The sequence below is a fragment of the Engraulis encrasicolus genome, chromosome 2 (assembly GCF_034702125.1).
Source record: "Engraulis encrasicolus isolate BLACKSEA-1 chromosome 2, IST_EnEncr_1.0, whole genome shotgun sequence".
Classification (NCBI taxonomy): Eukaryota; Metazoa; Chordata; class Actinopteri; order Clupeiformes; family Engraulidae; genus Engraulis; species Engraulis encrasicolus.
The window spans coordinates 33298920-33317998 of record NC_085858.1 but is presented as its reverse complement, the minus strand read 5'-3'; the positions used below and the strand labels follow the sequence as shown (position 1 = coordinate 33317998).

Genomic DNA, 19079 nt, shown 5'->3' with positions numbered 1-19079 from the left:
CACAACAGTGGAGCTGGCAGGAAAGGAGTCGTGCTACATTTAATTGGTACTTTATTCGTTCGTATGTAGATCATTTCCAAGCTTAACGTATTTGTTACATAGCATTGCATGTAGTGATTGTGTACTAATATGCAAATATTAATTTAGAGTTCATGGCTTTATGAAGAAAGGAACTGTTGTTTTCCAGCAGCGCCTGGTGCTAGCGTATTGTTTTTTCCTCCTCTGGTCAGGCATGTTATGAAGTGACTATTTTACCTTTCCACTCTCTGTGTGATAGTGCTGCTGTTGGTCTGTTTTGACCTAGTTACTGGCATTGGTGTTGACTGAAGAAACTTTACGATTCGGTTCGCCGAGGGAAGAGTTGCATTCTGAACAGTAGGCTAATTCAACTTCCAACTTCCAGGATTGGGTTGTTTTTGTGCAAACATGTGACCTCATCCCCCAGAAGAGATCTGCTCCTTTTGAACATCTGCCTTCCCTTGTATTGATTGAGTTTGATCATGTACAAACCAGCCTCTCAATCAATGGATCAAACCGCAGATTACATATCTGTCTACAAAGCAGTGGACTCAAATGCACTGATGAGTGGTGATAGGACCAGTCCTATCAGTGTTATTCTTGTCAGCTCAGGCAGCCGCGGAAACAAATTATTGTTTCGATACCCCTTTCAGAGAGTGTCTGAAAACACGTCTTCATCAGCATGTAAGTGCATTAATTCATTATTTTTGTAGTATTGTTTACACAACAATTAACCATGTTGACTTTTTGCGTTCAAGTGACCGGTGTACAGTAGTAGGTGTGGTTGCAGTCGGCCAGTGATTCATTTAGCACTCTTCTTATCTCTTATATGTAAAAAAAAAAAAAAAATGGCACGTTTTGATATACCTTCAGACATTTTCCGGACTTTTCAAGAACTTCAGGAACATCAATCTCTGGCGTGATTCCTAGGAAGAAACTGTGGCTGCTATTTATAACTGTAATTCTGCATTGTTTTCATGTCCAAAAATACTGCAATGTGCAGGACAATCAGGTGAAGTGCTGTATTGTTGTATGCGGATAGTACCTTAAAATATAGCATGTAGGCCTACTGCTCTACAATAGTAGCTTAAAAATCGTAGGACATCACATTTTTTCATGAGGGTAATGTGTTAACTGTTTGCCAAATGTACTTATCTAAATGTGCTGTTCATTCTCCTCCATAATGTTGAGGCTTGCAAATGGAAAGTGCAACCCAGTTCCGTTCTTAATCTCGCTTTTGAACTCCTTGTTTGCGGTCCACAGATAAACAACGGAGTCCCTATGCCCTCAACACGGCGGGTGATTCAACAGATGATCAAGATGGTGATTCAAGGTATCCTGACATTCTGTCATTATTAACTAATACATTGTCATTGTTTAAAATTGTGATATGTTGGAATGTTAAAAACGCTGTCAAACCAAACATACATTTGATAAAGGGGAGACCATGCGCCTGGGTCCATACGCTGCAGCATTTTAGGAATCACGTATATTTGTAAGTCTGAACAATAAAAGGAGATGACTCCCTTTTTGTACTTTTAGTGTGTTCGCAGCATCTGCCTGAATAGAAATTAGGATACAGATACAGTATGAGACGGCATTGCTTCATTCACCCAAGAGCAGTGCTATCTTAAGTGTCTTTGCCAGTCTAGCTTTGGCCATAAACTATGGGTGCATCCAGACAAGGGCAAAACTTAATCTCGTGCTATGGTTTCTGCTTTCAATACATGATTTTACTAATCAACTCCATAAATTGTGTCATTATTTCAGCGAATTGGCCAGAACTTAGGATGCAGCTTTTCTCAATATGCCCCTGTCTCCTTGCCTCACTTCCTTCCACCGTGCCTCCGTCGTCCTCCAACAGATTAGTATTGGTTTAGTACCTGCTAGTAGATGTTAAAGGGACACTGTGCAGGAAATGGTCAAAAAAGGTACTGCAACTATGCTGTTCATTGAAAATGTGTTGTCTAAGGCCAAATTTGATCTTTTCATGAAAGTTTACTAAGTAATAAATCAATATTTTATAGTATGGCCCAAGTACCGTCATTTTTGCAGCTAAAAATGGCTATTTCTGGAAATTCAAAATGGCGGACCATGGAGAAGATCCCCCTTTTCATGTATGAAAAATGCAATTTTTCCAGTCATAATGAATACTTAGAATTTGATGGTGGTGGTAAGTATTCATGAAAAAGGTAACATTAGTCAATGGGCAGCATGAATTCTGGAAATAATCAACTAAAAATCTCACACAGTGTCCCTTTAAATAAATAAGTAAGCATTGCACCTGTGAAGCCTTGATGGTTTCACTGCATGCTCATACGATGTGGGTCATCGATGCATGCACATCAGTAGTGCAGCTGCTGGACCAAACGGGCGTAAAGCTGAAAAGAAAAGGCACATAACACTGATAAATGCTGCCAAGCGTTTAATAATTATATTTAATAATAAACATAACTCTTAAACATTTGGAACCATTTAGCAGTGTTTCAGACCTTTTATCATTTCCTTTCGGTTCTCATGGGTCATCTTGTACAACCCAGCCCGAGCCACCTGACACTTTGCAGCAACTCAGAACCTCAGGTGTGCTGTGCTAGTTAGTGGTTTTAGATTATTAGAGCTTGTTAATTTATGTAGCTATTTTGGTCTCATTTAATGTATGCCCCCTTTTGGGTAACACTTTACTTAACGCCGGTGTCATAGGCATGTAATAACAGTGTCATGGCACAGTTATATATACGTGTCATAAACATTAAGTCCATGTCATGAATATTTTATGACTGTTGGCCTTAAGTGACATTCGGTTATGGCAAATGTGTTATGGCAATGGTTATGGTAAATGGCATGAAATGTTTATGACATGGACATAATGTTTATGACTTATCTATGACTGTGTCATGACACTATTATGACACTGTAATGACATGCTTATGACACCGGCGTCAAGTAAAGTGTTACCCTTTTGTTGCAAGTTGCTTTGCTTGAAAGCAAGTGTAACGCAACGTCATGTAGAATGTGGAGTACGCCAAAACAGCTGGGCTAGCCTGGAGTTCAAGTCCGCTTTGCTCTTACTCAGGCTAGTCAGAGTCCTGCAGCAGCTCCTACATTACATTACATTGCATTTGGCAGACACTTTATAACCAAAGCGACTTTCAAACCAGGACATAATCATAGCCAACATCACTAGCAGATACAAAGTGCACAGGAAATATACAGAACAAGTGCAGATGCAAATAAGGGTTAGTTAGTGTTTTTTTGTTTGTTGTTTTTCACTAACTAAGCACATCTCTTGCACCAACAATATAGGCTGACACATGACGCAGGCCTTCTCCTGTTTGATTTGTGATGAAAAGAAGGAGATATGTGAAATCCCATGGACTCTGGCGTACATGTATGGCTAGCTAGTTTAAACTTCATTGCTCCAGTTTAATTCAGTGAAGTTGGCCAGTAGACGTTCAGTGGAGATAGCAATGCATGTCAGATCATCCAATAGTGTTTGAATAATATTGTGTGACGTTAACCAGAAATACTAACACACTCAACCTTAGGTTGATGGTTTTGATAACATTCCCCATTCATTCAAGTCACCCCTTGGGTGAAATGCTAACATAACATTTGCCTTGTTTTGTGTTACTTGTCATGCACTCTTGTCCGGAAAAAAAAAATGTCTGCATATTTTTTTGTTTGCTTTTGTTTTCTTTTTGTATGGCCCAACCCCCATTTCAGAGAGCATACTCCCCTAACTGATGAACAGTTGGTAGCAGGGTAAGACCGAAAACTCATTCTAAAACCACCTCTTCTCCTTTTTTATTTTTTATTTTCCTAGAACACCCCACCTTTCACACTCCTCTTCTCCCTCTCACCCTTGCATATATATCTCAGTCATGTGTACGTATATATGCGCACGCCACCCTCGGCTTTAGGGTCTTCCCTGGTGAAATCTCCTTTGGGTCACTCCATGGGAAATCAGACACTGAGGGGCCCGTCCGACTGATACAGAGTTCGATTCAATTTGCTTTGCCCTTTTAGTTGCATGGTAGAACACCAGAACTGCATTTTCATGAGCCTAATTAAGACTTTCTTAGTCTGTTTCTCTTTCTGATGTCTGTTTCTGATGTCTTAGTCTGTTTCTCTTTCTGATGTCTGTTTCTGATGTCTTAGTCTGTTTCTCTTTCTGATGTCTGTTTCTGATGTCTTAGTCTGTTTCTCTTTCTGATGTCAGATTCATGCAAATGTAGTTCTGGGGTTCTACCATGCCACTATAAAGGCACACTAAGTTTATTTAAAATTCATGTTGGTTGCGTCCCAAAGTGTGTGATTTCACGTGAAATTGCCCCTTTTTTATAATTGGTATGGAACACGGTTTTGGGTAAATGATTATATGGAAAAAGGTGCTCTAATGCTTTGCCGTTTTTGATTGATGAGCTGTTAATTGGGGCCAAGTATCCATGACCTAGGATAAGATTTCCATTAGGAGAAAATCAGAAGTGATTAAAAAAATGTTCTCATGAGGTCTTCTTCAACTCAGGCCTGACCAAGGCTGCAAACAAACATCTGAAATTGTTGTATAAATGCCTCTGCACTGTCACCGAAGACATTTCTTGGCTTTTATTTTTATTTTTTTCTATGTTAATTTTCTCTCAGCAACGTTCCTCGGACCTGTCATTGATTGAGGTTCCTGTTCGTTTCTGCTAGCCTTGTTCTTGGTGGGCCTCTAGTCAACAGACAACACATACTAATTTGGCTACTGGCTTGCCATGGAACGGCAGACACGGTGTGTGTGTGTGTGTGTGTGTGTGTGTGTGTGTGTGTGTGTGTGTGTGTGTGTGTATGTATGTGTGCGTGTGTGTGTGAGTTCAGCATGAGTTTCGGCATGAGTTTCTGTCACTTCGCTGTTGAACCAAAGATTTCTGTTCCTGACCACTCCTGTGATTGCGGTGGGCCCCCCCTCTCTCAAACTCTTCCTCCTCTCTGTCTCCCTCCAAATCCTCCCCAAGCCTCTCCTCCAACCCCACAGCCTTGACCCTAGACCCCACACCCTTGTCAGTGGACAGTTCCTGCTCCCTCATCATTCCACCTCTCTGAACAATCCAGCTCCTCCAGTGCCCTTTGACCTCTAGATCACATGACTCTGTATAGCACCGTAGACACCTGTCGGACCAATCCCTGATTAGTCAAGAAATGATCCTCACCAACCAAACAACCCCAACCCACCCCAGTAAACACCCCCTTCCCTGTGTCAGCCTGGCACTGTTGTTGTATTTGTCATTGTTGTCATTCATTTCCCTGGCTAGGTTCTCTGATATCATTCTGGCAACCATTCTGGCCACCAAGTCGGATATGTGTGGGAAGAAGTTTGAGCTGAAGATCGACAACGTGCGCTTCGTGGGCCACCCGACACTGCTCCAAGTAAGAAGCTCTCACACACCTCCTCTCACACACCTAGCTTCAGCACTCATTTCTTATCTCATTTGTATTTATCTGAGCAAAATGTGTATTGGACAGACTGAGCACCTTGAACTGCCTTTGATCCACCATGGGAAGCAAAAACACCTATGATTATACTGTACCATAAACTATGACTGTGCCTATTGTAGTCTTGTTGTGATTTGTATTGGGGTACCTCAGGTGATAGTCAAGGTGATGGTGCAGGGTCCTGTGTAAGGAGTCTGTGAGCTTAGTGCTCATAGCTGCTCTTTTTGAGGACAATCCCTTGTGCAGCCTGTGGAACTGCTTCTAGTGTTGGAACAAGTGGCTGTGCTGTATACAGGAGAGGATGGTGGTCTGAAAGTATATGTCGCCATCTGGTGGAGAGCAATAAAAGTGTGACTAAAACATCTGAAAAGGTTCTCTGATTATCCCAGACTGGCTATAAATAATCTAATGCAATAAAATAAATTGTGTAAAAAAACCTTGCTTTTTGTAGGTATTAGACTGCAGTCATAACTAGTTTTGTTCAAAAAACAAGAAGGGTATTGCTACAAACTCTTCATATACTGCAATTTAGTAGACTTCAGTAGGAGCTGTACTGCATTGAAGTAACAAAACATCTGTAAATCAAGAAAACAATATGAAAAACAGTGAAAGGCAGCATAGCTAGCCAGTGCTGTGCCCCTACTCTCCCCTAGGTCCTGCTCCCCTCTCTCTCGCTCTACAGTAATATTTAATGAGCGATGCCGTACAGGCTGGATTATTAAAGATAGCGTTTGCTGATTCATGGCAGTAGGGTCAACCGAGGCCCTGAATTAGGCTTCATGTAGACCACTGATAGGCCTATCATTGCTCCCCAATATGTTTAATTTTGAAAAAAAACATTAATGTAAAAAAAAATCTCCTTTTACCTTATGTATATCTACTTATGTCTTAAAACTATTTTATGCAAGTTTTATGAATACAGAAGCACTGAAGAATTTATTTGCATGGTGTTGACATTTTTTTCAGTTTGGAAAAGCATAACATGCTGCTGTTAGTACATCATAACACATCAGTATTTTGTATTTTAAAATCTGTCACAAATAAGGTCCCGTAGTGTCCTCCTTTGCAGCAGTAAGGTATTTATTATTGCGGTACAGGTCAGTCTGTTCCATGATTTTAATCTCCTGCTGTGACACACCTGGCCAAAGGAGGTGTGCAAGAAATGTTCTTTATTACATGTTAAACATTACAACGTTAAAATGTGTTAATTTAGGTTTGAATGGCTGGTTGACCTCACATCTATGCATTCCCTTTCCCGTTCTATTCTCCCAGCAAGTCAAACAACTATCACACAGACAACTATCACACTGACAGCTATCACACAGACAGCTATCACACAGACAGCTGCCACACAGACAGCTATCACACATACAACTAACACAGAGACAAATGAATACAAGTAAAGCAGTCTTGTCTGGTGTCCACAGGTGTCTAAGACGGACCCATCTCCGAAGAGAGAGATGCCCACCATGAGGATCTTCAGCGTAGTGTTTGCACTGCGGGTAAGAAGCCTTACAATCCTCAGCCCCTGACTAATACAGTTTTCTAATTGTGGAAAAAATAAGAAGCAATTCTCTCTGACTAAGGCACTCAAAATTAAAATGTCTTTAAATGTCTTTAAACTCCTACATGGACATATTTAAAAAATAATAAATAAAGTAAGACAAATAGCCCACACACAAGGCCTGAGGTATGAGGCCTTCTTCAGGTTTCATAATAATACTGTAGTTTGTTGGCTGGATAGTTGAGATGGATAGGTTGTATCCCCATTATGATTTTATTGTCAACATTACTGTTCCCTTTGAAATGTAACTCTATAGATAATAGAGTTATATGATATAATAATTATATATAATAAAATAATATAATGTAATATAATATATATAGATAAAATGATGTCTTCAGGTACAGGATATATTATTTGTGCCATTTTTTCTTTGACAAGTCCTAAGTGATCATGAAAGAAAAAAAGAAAATGGGTTAGGCTGTCTATTTTAGCTAATTTTCAGCTATTTATTTTGTTTTATATTATTTTAGAAAAATATTTGTATTCATAACCATAGAGTGAATGCATTTTTTAAAACATAATAGTGAAAGGGTCTTGGGTGGTACCCAGCAATCAGCTGATTTGAGGGTGGATCAAGGACAGGCTTTCACAGAACTGCAGGCTATCAGGACTCTGCCAGCCACATGGTGGTCTGGGAGTGGGGTGAAAAAGCTGCTTCGTCATGCTAGCCTACTCCCCTTACCCACCCCGTACCATACCCCCACCCTCCACCGAGAAGACGCTGAGTCATGCTTTGGCAGTCCAGAGGGAGGAGAGTGTGGAGTCATGTTCTGGAGAGGGTGCCATGGTAACCACACCTGTAGCCCTGCCTGCCTTATCCACTGGCTCAGGCTTTAGCCTGACGCAGCAGGAAACGCTGACAACTCTAGACCTACTTTGAGAAATTAAATGACACATCATTTTTAATGATAAGACCAGGCCTGTCGAATGTCAAAATATCATGCGGTGTGGTCCGGATTGCATTGCCCTCTTAAATAGTACTGTATTATATATTAAAATTATATGCATGACATTCTTGTTCCTCAATAAAAAGATGAAATTTGGGCCATTTAGATTCATGAAATTGCACCTCCCTCATTTCATGAAATCTAGCGGCTTGTAGTGAACATTATATGTTTATTTCTATTTCTCTGTCGTACCTTTGAGCAAGATTTCATGTAAAACATTTCAATATAATTAATGAATCATTAATCCATTATAAATATAGAGAGGATTGTATATACACTTCCACAAATGCCTCATGGAAAAGGTTAGAAGTTCATGTTGCAGTGGTGCTATAGCATGAAAGTAGTGTCGTTTCAGTAGCAGCAATGTTGATTTGCTCATGTCAAACGATCTTTTGAAACAAAAGCCTAAACAACTTAACTATTGTAAATGTCTCAAGAACGTCAATCGTTAGTGGTCTTGTTTGCTGCCAAAGTCTTTCTCTCTTCTAGCATTTAACCCTTTCAGCAGTAACGATTTTTGAAAAGTTTTGCAGACGGGGGTTTTTCCCCCCTGTTTGGACTAGTACCTGTACTACTAATGTGTGCACCTTCCTGGTCTTTTTTAGGATTTTTTTCCCATTCCTTCTGGAATTTTACAGTCATCCTACAGCTCCCATAGAACTGTTTTAATCCTGAAAAGTATATCTAGCATTATAGGGAGAACACTACACTTTCCCTCTAATCACACATGTGATCATACTGAAAGGGTTTACAAAATGTATGTGTGTTTGTCTGGATGCATCTGGATTTGTGCTATAGGTTATTTTTCCATGTGTATTTTGTGTAGTATGTGTATGTAGCTGATCAACTTCCTTCTGGATCAGTAAAACTGCTCTACTCTTCTAACATTACTTAAAGGTGCACTGTGTAATATTTTAGGACACATTCACTGACTTTTTTCCTATTTTATTCATTTTCCTATTAAGTATTCATTATGACTGAGAAAATTGCAATTTTCATACATGATAAGGTGGCTCTTCTCCATGACCACCATTTTGAATTTCCAAAATTAGTCATTTTTAGTTGCAAAAACTGTACGTTACTAGTAAATATTAGTTTATTATTTTGTAAATATTCATGGAAAGATCAAATTTGGCATTTGGCAGCACAGTTTCAATTCATCCTACATAGCACCTTCATTTACTTGTACCAACACATACACTCAATGATTACCTTGTTAATTATTTTTAAAATGTTATTAATTAATGTTATTAATAGGGTTTGGAAAGCTTTTTCATTTTGTTAGGCAGTTTAAGCTTGAAGTCATAACGGTAGTTTTGAAATAAGAGTTTAAAAATTAGAGGTAGTAATAAGGTAGTAAATTCAGCCTAGAAATATCTGTAGGAACCCCTGTAAAAACATTGAGTCATGTTTGGCGCCCCCTGCAGGCCAATGCAGACCCGTCGGTGATCAGCTGCATGCACAACCTATCACGGCGCATCGCCATCGCCCTGCAGCACGAGGAGCGCCGCTGTCAGTACCTCACGCGAGAGGCCAAGCTGATGCTGGCCATGCAGGACGAGGTCACTACCATGACCGAGAGTAGGTACCACACACACACACACACACACACACACACACACACACACACACACACACACACACACACACACACAGACACACACACACACACACACACAGAACGCTGCCAGTACCTCACGCAAGAGGCCAAGCTGATGCTGGCCATGCAGGATGTTACCACATTGACCGAGAGTAGGTACCACCAGGGCCGGATTAATGCACAGGCTAGATATGGCTGCAGCCTAGGGCCCCCCACCTACCAGGGGGCCCCTGATTGGCCAAAAGTGAAAAATTGCATAATTGTTCCAAGATGCAATATTGAAAAATATATATTTTTTATTCAGTACAGTTGGTAGACATATTATCCTCAATCCCTTGCTCATAATTATGACACTGTCTATGTAAATTTGTGGCAAAATTTGCCTTCTGGGGACCCCCACAGCAACCTGTAGCCTAGGGGCCCCATGCCATCTTAATCCGGCCCTGGGTACCACACACACAGACCACACACAGTGTGCTGCCAGTACCTCATGTGAGAGGAAAAAGCTGGCCATGCAGGACGAGGTTACTGCAATGACCAAAGAGTAGTTAACACATACTTATAGACACCAAGATACCTACACACACACACACACACACACACACACACACACACACACACACACACACACACACATACACATACACACACACACACACAGAGAACGCTGTGTGACACAGTTGCAGCATTTTAGCCTTTATTTAATTGCCCATCATCTCTACTCTATTCTTTAGATTTTAAGAAAAAAAATTAAAAAATGTGAATCAAAAGTTCTGAATATTGTTTAGTACTGTATTCTGTAACAGCTGTGATGGTGCGATGCCCCAGTACCTTGTTTTCCATTTGCCCACAATGAATTTGTATTTGATGTTTGCCTCAGCGGACGGGACGCCGCAATCCCCCTTCAGACAAATCCTCCCCAAATGCAAACTAGCCAGAGACCTGAAGGAGGCCTACGACAGGTGAGCTCAACACACCCCTTAAAACAACACCATATATGAAAAGCCTTAGACCTCAGAGGGTTAAAACAACACTATATATGAAAAGCCTTAGACCTCAGAGGGTTAAAACAACACCATATATGGTCAGTTCTTGCTATTTAAAGGTGCACTGTTTAATATTTTTAGCAGTTTCTTTCCAGAATTCATGCTGCCCATTCACAAATGTTGCCTTTTTCATGAATACTTACCACCACACCATCAAATTTTAAGTATTCATAATGACTGGAGAAATTGAGGTTTCCGTACATGAAAAGGTGGATCATCCTGTATTTGGCCGCAAACCTTGGTAATGTGGTTTAAAATGTAATGATCATGTGAAAGTTCTGAACAATGTGCTGATAATGCTGTTGTGTCTGCCAGTCTGTGTACGACAGGAGTGGTGCGGCTGCACATTAACAACTGGCTGGAGGTGAGCTTCTGTCTGCCCCACAAGATCCACCGCGTGGGTGGCAACCACATCCCCCCAGAGGCCCTGGAGACCAGCCTCAAGGCCATCAGGTCAGTAGGGACACACACACACACACACACACACACACACACACACACACACACACACACACACACCATATATATACACATGCACGCGCACAAACACACACACACACACGCACACATACACACACCATATATATATATATACACATGCACGCGCACAAACACACACACACACACACACCATATATATACACATGCACACGCGCGCGCACACGCGCACGCACACGCGCACGCACACGCACACGCACACGCACACGCACACACACACACAGACACACCATACATATGCGAGCACACACACACACACACACACACACACACACACACACACACACACACCACACACACCATACATATGCACATGCACGCGCGCACACACACACACACACACACACCCCATACACGGCTATACAGCAGGCTGCCAACTTCTCTACCTCTTCTCCGTAGGCAGTTTCATCACCCTTTGAGACGAGTCCAACTACTGTTGTATCATCAGTAAGCTTCATAATTAAGTTGCTGTCGCTGGCTGGACTGCAGTCGTGAGTGTAGAGACTGTGCAGGAGAGGCTGTCTTTTTTGTGTGGTCTTTTTGACTTTATTTATGATAGGACAGTGAAGGTGGTGACAGGAAGCGAGTGGGGAGAGAGAGACGGGGAAGGGCCGGGCAAAGGACCCGGGCTGGGAATCGAACCCGGGTCAGCCGCATGGTAGACGAGTGCCCCACCGGTTGGCCACGGCAGGGCCAGAAAGGGCTGCCTTAACATGGCAGACATCTTTGTATGTCATTGTGTGAAAAATGTAGTTCAAGGGGCCTGATTGTGGTTAATTTTTGCTCTGTCGTGTGTGTGTGTGTGTGTGTGTGTGTGTGTGTGCGTGTGTGTGTGCGTGTGCGTGTGTATCTGTGTGTGCGTGCGTGTGTATCTGTGTGTGCGTGCGTGTGTATCTGTGTGTGCGTGTGTATCTGTCTGTATCTGTGTGTGCGTGTGTGTCCACTGTGTCTCCCAGGCCGTACCATGCTCTGCTGCTGCTGGGCAGTGAGAAGGCTCTGTTGGCTGAGCTGCCTCTGGACTGCTCCCCAGCCCTGGTCCGCCTCATCAAGACCTGCTCCGCCGTCAAGAACCTCCAACAGCTCGCTCAGGACGCAGACCTGGCCCTCCTGCAGGTACACACACACACACACACACACACACACACACACCAACTGTCCATCCTCATCAAGACCTGTGCACGACACACACACACACACGCTCACACACACACACACACACCTTATCAAGATCTGCGTCTTTGTCAAGAACCTCCAGTGCACGCACGCACGCACGCATGCACACACACACACACACACACACACACACACACACACACACACACACACACACACACACACACACACACACACACACACACACACACACACACACACACACACACCCTCATACAGACCTGACCCTGCTGGAGGTACAAACACACAAACACAGGCTCACACACCATGTCTCAGAGGCAGGGAGGCTGCAGCACCATAAAAACACCAACACCAAAAGACAAAGCAACATGCTGTACGGTACATGCATACAATACCAGTGAGACATACAAAAGCCAAGGATAAGTTGTAGGCACAGGCACAGGCCCAGACTCCATAGACCTCCTGACCCACTGACCCTGGCCCATCAAGTCCATACCATCCCTCCCTCCAGCATGCCCATAACATTCCCATCACCCTAGCCACCCCTATCCTCAACACCACCTCAACTTCCTCAACCGAAAGCACACTCATTCTATAATAAATATCTTAATAACTATTCCATAATTTAAAAAATAATGCAAAAATAGGAAGAACAAGGATAATTTCTGCATGCCCCCCTCACAGATAACATTACCTCACCAACTAGGGGAATTGGCTGGTTCGGTATAGGTGAATTCAGTTGGCCTGTTCCAAACTCTGCACTGTCTGTATATACCCATGGTAATTGTCTTTTGAATCAAAACTGTCCTGTTATTATGGAGACTAAAGAGTTGACTACACTGTGGAGAATTATTACATTATTTCCACTGTTTCATCTGTGGTTACGTATGCAGGGTAGTCAGAGGTATAGAGGGCCAATGTGAGCCATTAATTACTCCCACCGTTCTGTTAAGTTGTGTGCCCTGGCCAGCCACACCACTCCCATGCGTTGATGTGATAAGAGGTCTTGGTAGAATATTTGTGGTCTGCAGGGACCTCTAGAGGTTAGAAAGTGAACTGCATATACCCAAATACGCAAACATGTGAAGTAGTAGAGAAGAGTAACTTTATTGATCCCGGAACCAGAAGAAATTGTTTAGCCTTTAAAAAAAAAAAAAATTGGATCACTGCCTTATGATCACGTCCTACACTGTGTGTGTGACTTGTCATAAATCTCCTATTGAAAGTCTAATTTCTTTAAGTATATGCAGATTGCTTATAATCGTGTGTGTCGGCCCTACCGTGGCCTAACGATATGGCACTAGCTTACTACTGGCGACCCAAGTTTGATTCGGTCATTTGCCAGTCCTTCCCCGTCTAGTCTCTCCCCACTCATTTCCTGTCCATCTGTCACTGTCGTGTCTCAAATAAAGCACACATTTAAATAAATGTGTGTCATTTCATTGTAGATTTTCCAGATTGCGGCTCATCTTGTGTACTGGGGCAAGGCCATCATTGTGTATCCTTTGTGCGAGAACAACGTCTACATGCTGTCCCCACATGCCAACATCCGCCTGTGAGTATGAGCCCCCCCAGCCTCACTGGAAGCATCTACACAACTACTGTGTGGACACAGCAAGAGCTCCCACAACATCACAACTGAAGTAAAACTTTCATAGATTTCTGTTAGTAGCTACTGAAATAAAATAGTAGTCTCAGTTAGTCCATTTGAATGACACATCCGATCCACAGCTAAATGTTTTTCTAATGAGGAAATATGATGATCTAAGTTAATGTGTCTCAAATTTGAACTCTACAGCCCCCTGGGGGGCGTCGGGGAGCATTGAGAAGGATACAGCTGAGTGGGGGTGGGGCTTAATTACCATTGGGGTGTATTAGTGTATTTATTTTTCAATACTAAGTTGGCAGGCTTCTGATGAGCTCATGGGGGCGTTTGGAGGCTTCTGATGAGCTCATGGGGGCGTTTGGAGGCTTATGATGAGTTCAAGGGGGCGTTTGTTCAGAAAAGGTAGAGAACCACTGATGTGTAATGAAGGTTAACTCGGGTATCTCTCTCCCATTTCTTTTTCACCGCCTCCGTCTCTCTTTCTCTCTCTCCGTCTCTCTCTCACTCTGTCTCTCTCTCTCTCTCTCTCTCTCTCTCTCTCTCTCTCTCTCTCTCTCTCTCTCTCTCTCTCTCTCTCTCTCTCTCTCTCTCTCTCTCTCTCTCTCTCTCTCTCTCTCCTCAGCTACTCTCCTCTGTCGGACCAGTTTTCTCAGCAGTTCCCTGGTCATGATCTGCCCTCCATGTTGGCCAAGTTCTCCCTGCCCATCTCCCTGTCCGAGTTCAGGAATCCCCTGGATGCCCCTATGCACGAGGTCCGTATAGCGAACAGTACAGTCTCTCACTCTCCATGAGCTCAACATCAGTCATAAGCTTTTGGTGTAACTACTGTATGTGATTTGAACACGAAATGGCATTGCTGTGAAAAAAACATGACATTACATTACATTACATTAAACATCCACTATGGCTGATGCTTTTATCCAAAGCCACCTACAGATATTTACAGAGTATTGGTTACAGTCCCTGGAGCAATGTGGGGTTAGGTGCATTACTCAATTGTACTTAAGTCATAGATGGAGGTACAGAATAGGGAGTATATAAGTTCTCCCTGCCCATCTCCCTGTCGCAGTTCTGGAACCCTCTGGATGCCCCAATGCATGAGGTCTGTATAGAGCTGCACACCAGTCTCTCACTCTCTATGACTCTGACTCCGTGAGATCAACATCAGTTGTACACATGAGGTGTAACTATGTGATTTGATCAAGGACCCCACATTGCTATGACAAAATATTGCATTGAAATGAAAACATCAAAGGTACAGGCACCCAATAAGAAGTAGTCATCCCCCATACACACACACACACACACACACATTTCTTCATGCCTGTGGGTTCCATTTTGCAATACTGCACTTGCCTGTTCTCTCAGCAGGAAGCAAGAACAAGAAGCAATAAGCTGACGCCAATGTAGCGCACTCATGGTTTGTTTACATAACTGAAGTGCTTAAAGGAGCACTCTTTGTGTCCGCTGGCAGTCTAACAGGGGCCTGGAAGCATTAGCTGGCAAACACAGCTCAAAACACAAGTATGTTCTGAACATCTACCAGGTCAGGAATAAGTGGAGTGGTTATTGGTACTTGACAAACAATCGTGTATGTTCAAGATCCAGGCCTCGATTTGGTATTCTGTCTGGGGTCCTCTCCAGACAGACATGTAGGAATTTTTGTCTACATGCTAAATTGTGTTTAAAAATAGAAGAGGAAAAAGTGTATGTTTGGGGCATATATGTGGAGATATACAGTGACATTGATTTCTATCTATCAGATTCCATCCATGGTATTATATGTATCTTGTAGACGTCTGGACATATTAATTTCCTTGGAGATAAATAAAGGAATTCAGCTCTATGCTATTCTCGGACCTCGGACCTTCCCCGTCTCTCTCTCTCCCAACTCACTACCTGTCTCTCCTCCACTGTCCTGTCTGATAATAACCAATAAAATACTTTAAAACAAACTCCTCTCTCCCAAGTCAGCTGATCCAGATGGTATTGTGTGTATCTTGTATTCTATGTAAACTGCTAGATATTCTTGGAGATAAATAAATGAGCTTAAGGGCATCCGCACATCGGTTCCGACAGTACTGCGGAGCACTTTCGCTTCCGACATAATTCCGACCCCCAAACCCAATTTCACACGAACATAGCATGGATAGTCAATGGGCGACTCCGACAAAATAGAACTCGTCTCTAATCACTAGCCGATATCCGGAGACATCGGCGCGAGTGTGCAGGGTTCTATTGAAAACAATGGAATCAAAACTTTTCCAAAGCAGTGCTCTGCACTTTGTCGGAGCTGGTGTGCGGAGGCTAGGGTGCATCAAATGCCCCCCATGAAAAGAGTGGTGGCCCCGGTAGACTTCATCCAAATTTCAAAATATTTTACACAGTGTGTTTTTACTGGGTGTAGAACATTTTTACTATAGGGCCAAGGCAATATTTTTTCATAGGGGGCATTTGATGCACCCTAGCGGAGGCCCTTACTCTTCTCCTCAACTCCTCTTCTCCCCCAGGCCCAGCTGATCCAGATGGTGGTGTGGATGTTGCAGCGCCGGCTGCTGATCCAGCTGCACACCTATGCCTGCCTGCTGGTGCCCCCCTGCGAGGAGGAGGAGGAGGTGGAGGAGGTGGCGGGCCTGAGGGACGAGGAGACCCCCCTCACCACCGCCACCACCAGGGTCGGGGGACGCAGCCTCAGCACCCCCAACGCACTCACCTTCGGATCACCAAGTACGGAATAGAGAGAGAGAGAGAGAGAGAGAGAGAGAGAGAGAGAGAGAGAGAGAGAGAGAGAGAGAGAGAGAGAGAGAGAGAGAGAGAGAGAGGAGAGAGAGAGAGAGAGAGAGAGAGAGAGAGAGAGAGAGAGAGAGAGAGAGAGAGAGACCTAGCTGGTGTGCGTGTGTGTATCCATCAAGGTAAATGTATTGACTCTTATGTTACTACATCTGGGGGGGAAAGTTTTTGTTGTGTGTGTGTTTGTGTCTTATCACACATTACTCAGACACCTCTCATCTCGTTGGTTTGTGTGTGTCTGTGTGTGCCTCTGTGCGTGCATGTCTGTATGCCTCTGTGCATGTGTGTATCCATCAAGTAAATGCATTGACTCTAATGTTACCACATCTGATAATGTCTCCTCACACATAATCACACACCTCTCATCTCGTTGGTGTGTGTCTGTGTGCGTTTGTGTGTGTCTGTGTCTGTGTCTGCTTGTTTGTGCGCCTCTGTGTGTCTATGTGTCTCTCTGTCTCTCTGTGCCTGTGCAGCCAGCAGTGATGACATGACCCTCACCAGTCCCAGCATGGACGCCTCCAGCTCGGAGCTGCTGCCGGGTGGCGACTCCCCGGTCAACAAGCGCGTGACGGAGACCCTGCTGGCCAGCCTGACGGAGGAGGAGCGCCAGGGGATCCTCAACGTGCCCGCCGCACAGAGCCCTGAGGACCTGCGCATGTTCCTCAGGTGACACACACACACACACACACACACACACACACACACACACACACACACACACACACACACACACACACACACACACACACACACACACACACACACCTCTGAACCCAGAGGACCTGTGCATATTCCTCAGGTGAGACACACACACACACACACACACACACACACACACACCCAGAGCCGCATGTTCCTCAGGTGAGACATTCTGTTTAATGTGCATTTTATATTTACTAATAGTATCTGTGTTTCTAATATGTGTTTTGTGTCAGGCTGCTGCACTACTTCCGTGGGCATCACCATATAGAGGAGATCATGTACCATGAGAACATGCGCCGCTCGCAACTCAAGACGCTCTTTGACAAGTTCCGCAGCGTGCTGGTCGTCACCAACCACGAGGACCCCGTCATCTCCATATTCCAGTCCCCACCGGAATGACAAGAGACACACACACACACACACACACACACACACACACACACACACACACACACACACACACACACACACACACACACACACACACACACACACACACACACACACACACACAGGACTGCTTCATAACTCCCTAATGCTGCTAACCCTTTTTTACTTGTGCTGATTGAAATCCACTCACTCACCTGCCTTTCTGCTTCATGTAAAATATGTATTATATGCTATGACTGAATGCCTTAATGCTGCTGCAAAAATATGGTGCCCGCTCTATGGTGCCTTAATTGTGAAGGTTTGTGTGCTGTACTGTATATACCATAGTCTTTTGAGAAGGATGTTAATATGCAGTATTCCTCTATTGTACATTATGTCTCAACTTAATTAAATTATTCATTATTGATTGAATGAACCTGTGGTGGCATCCTGACATAAAGCAAGTGTGTTGATGGGTTTGGTGGGTTTGGTGTAGCATGGTGAATAATTATACTGGGTGAGATTGTCCAAAAATATCACTTTTTGAAATTCAAAATGCAGGCAGTCATTTGAGACCAACCCAATTCATCTCAATCCGCTTTGAACAGGGCAGCAAATGGGCTATGTGTTTGAATTGGTGCGCTGCCTAAAAGCATGCACTTCTCCACAGGCAATACGTACCTTGCATTGGCCTGAACTTATACCTTGTGCTTTGTACGTGTACCTTTGTAAATACTGGGCTAAATTATAATCATTATTAACAATGATGGGGATGTTCATGTTTCCACAGTCTTAGTAGATAATGGGACTGTAGCATGCTTTCTAATGGAGGCAATCAAAATATCTTTCATGATTTGATTTTTATAAATATTGAGGTATCGGTGGTCAAAAGATTTTACTGGCAGCTCCGAACAGAACACATAGTCCACTGGCTGTAGCCCAGTATTGGGCTGCTCTGGGGGTCGTTTCTCGACAGTGCCTTTGCTAACGACGTTAGCCATTTTGTTCGTTCTTAAGACCAACGTTGTAACCAAGGTCTTAAGTCGCTCGTAAGACAGTCTTCCGGCTTGGTCTTGAGTTGGTCTTAAGTTGTTCTTAAGTTGGTCTTGCTCCTGACATTTCAGCGTCTTGGGGCAGGTTCAGGCAGAGTTCAAGTGACAGTGATTGATTACTGCCACCAAGTGCACAAGCGTCTAACTTTTACCACACAAAATGTCCAATGATTAGACAATTTTAAATATATTTGGTTGTGTAAGCCGTCTTCCTGCCAGCAAGTCCTTACGTCCAACGTAGGCCACAAGAATAATAATTGCCATTAAGAGCATTGTGC

General features: G+C 43.4%; 1 protein-coding gene across 3 annotated transcripts; it reads left to right on the top strand.

Moving 5' to 3' along the window:
• nprl3 (NPR3-like, GATOR1 complex subunit) lies at positions 1-17779 on the top strand. Of its 3 annotated transcripts, XM_063186987.1 has the most exons (15): positions 1-46; positions 278-702; positions 1282-1351; positions 3742-3780; positions 5310-5424; positions 6918-6992; positions 9432-9585; positions 10485-10566; positions 10966-11103; positions 12105-12261; positions 13731-13837; positions 14511-14640; positions 16399-16615; positions 17152-17344; positions 17614-17779. In XM_063186987.1, the coding sequence occupies exons 2-15, from the start codon at positions 501-503 to the stop codon at positions 17777-17779; spliced, it is 1845 nt and encodes a 614-aa protein (XP_063043057.1). In that variant the 5' UTR covers positions 1-46; positions 278-500. The 3 variants fall into 3 exon arrangements, with proteins under 3 accessions (XP_063043057.1, XP_063043049.1, XP_063043065.1); XM_063186979.1 differs by having other exon boundaries at positions 9-702; XM_063186995.1 differs by lacking the exon at positions 3742-3780 and having other exon boundaries at positions 9-702.
• The last annotated feature ends 1300 nt before the right edge of the window (positions 17780-19079 follow it).

Bases quoted from the DNA above. Each gene is read 5' to 3' on its own strand.
- nprl3 (XM_063186987.1), top strand. From the start codon at position 501: ATGTACAAACCAGCCTCTCAATCAATGGATCAAACCGCAGATTACATA. The intron at 1,352-3,741 runs GTATCCTGACAT...CCCCCATTTCAG, and splicing joins GATCAAGATGGTGATTCAAG to AGAGCATACTCCCCTAACTG. The intron at 11,104-12,104 runs GTCAGTAGGGAC...TGTGTCTCCCAG, and splicing joins ACCAGCCTCAAGGCCATCAG to GCCGTACCATGCTCTGCTGC.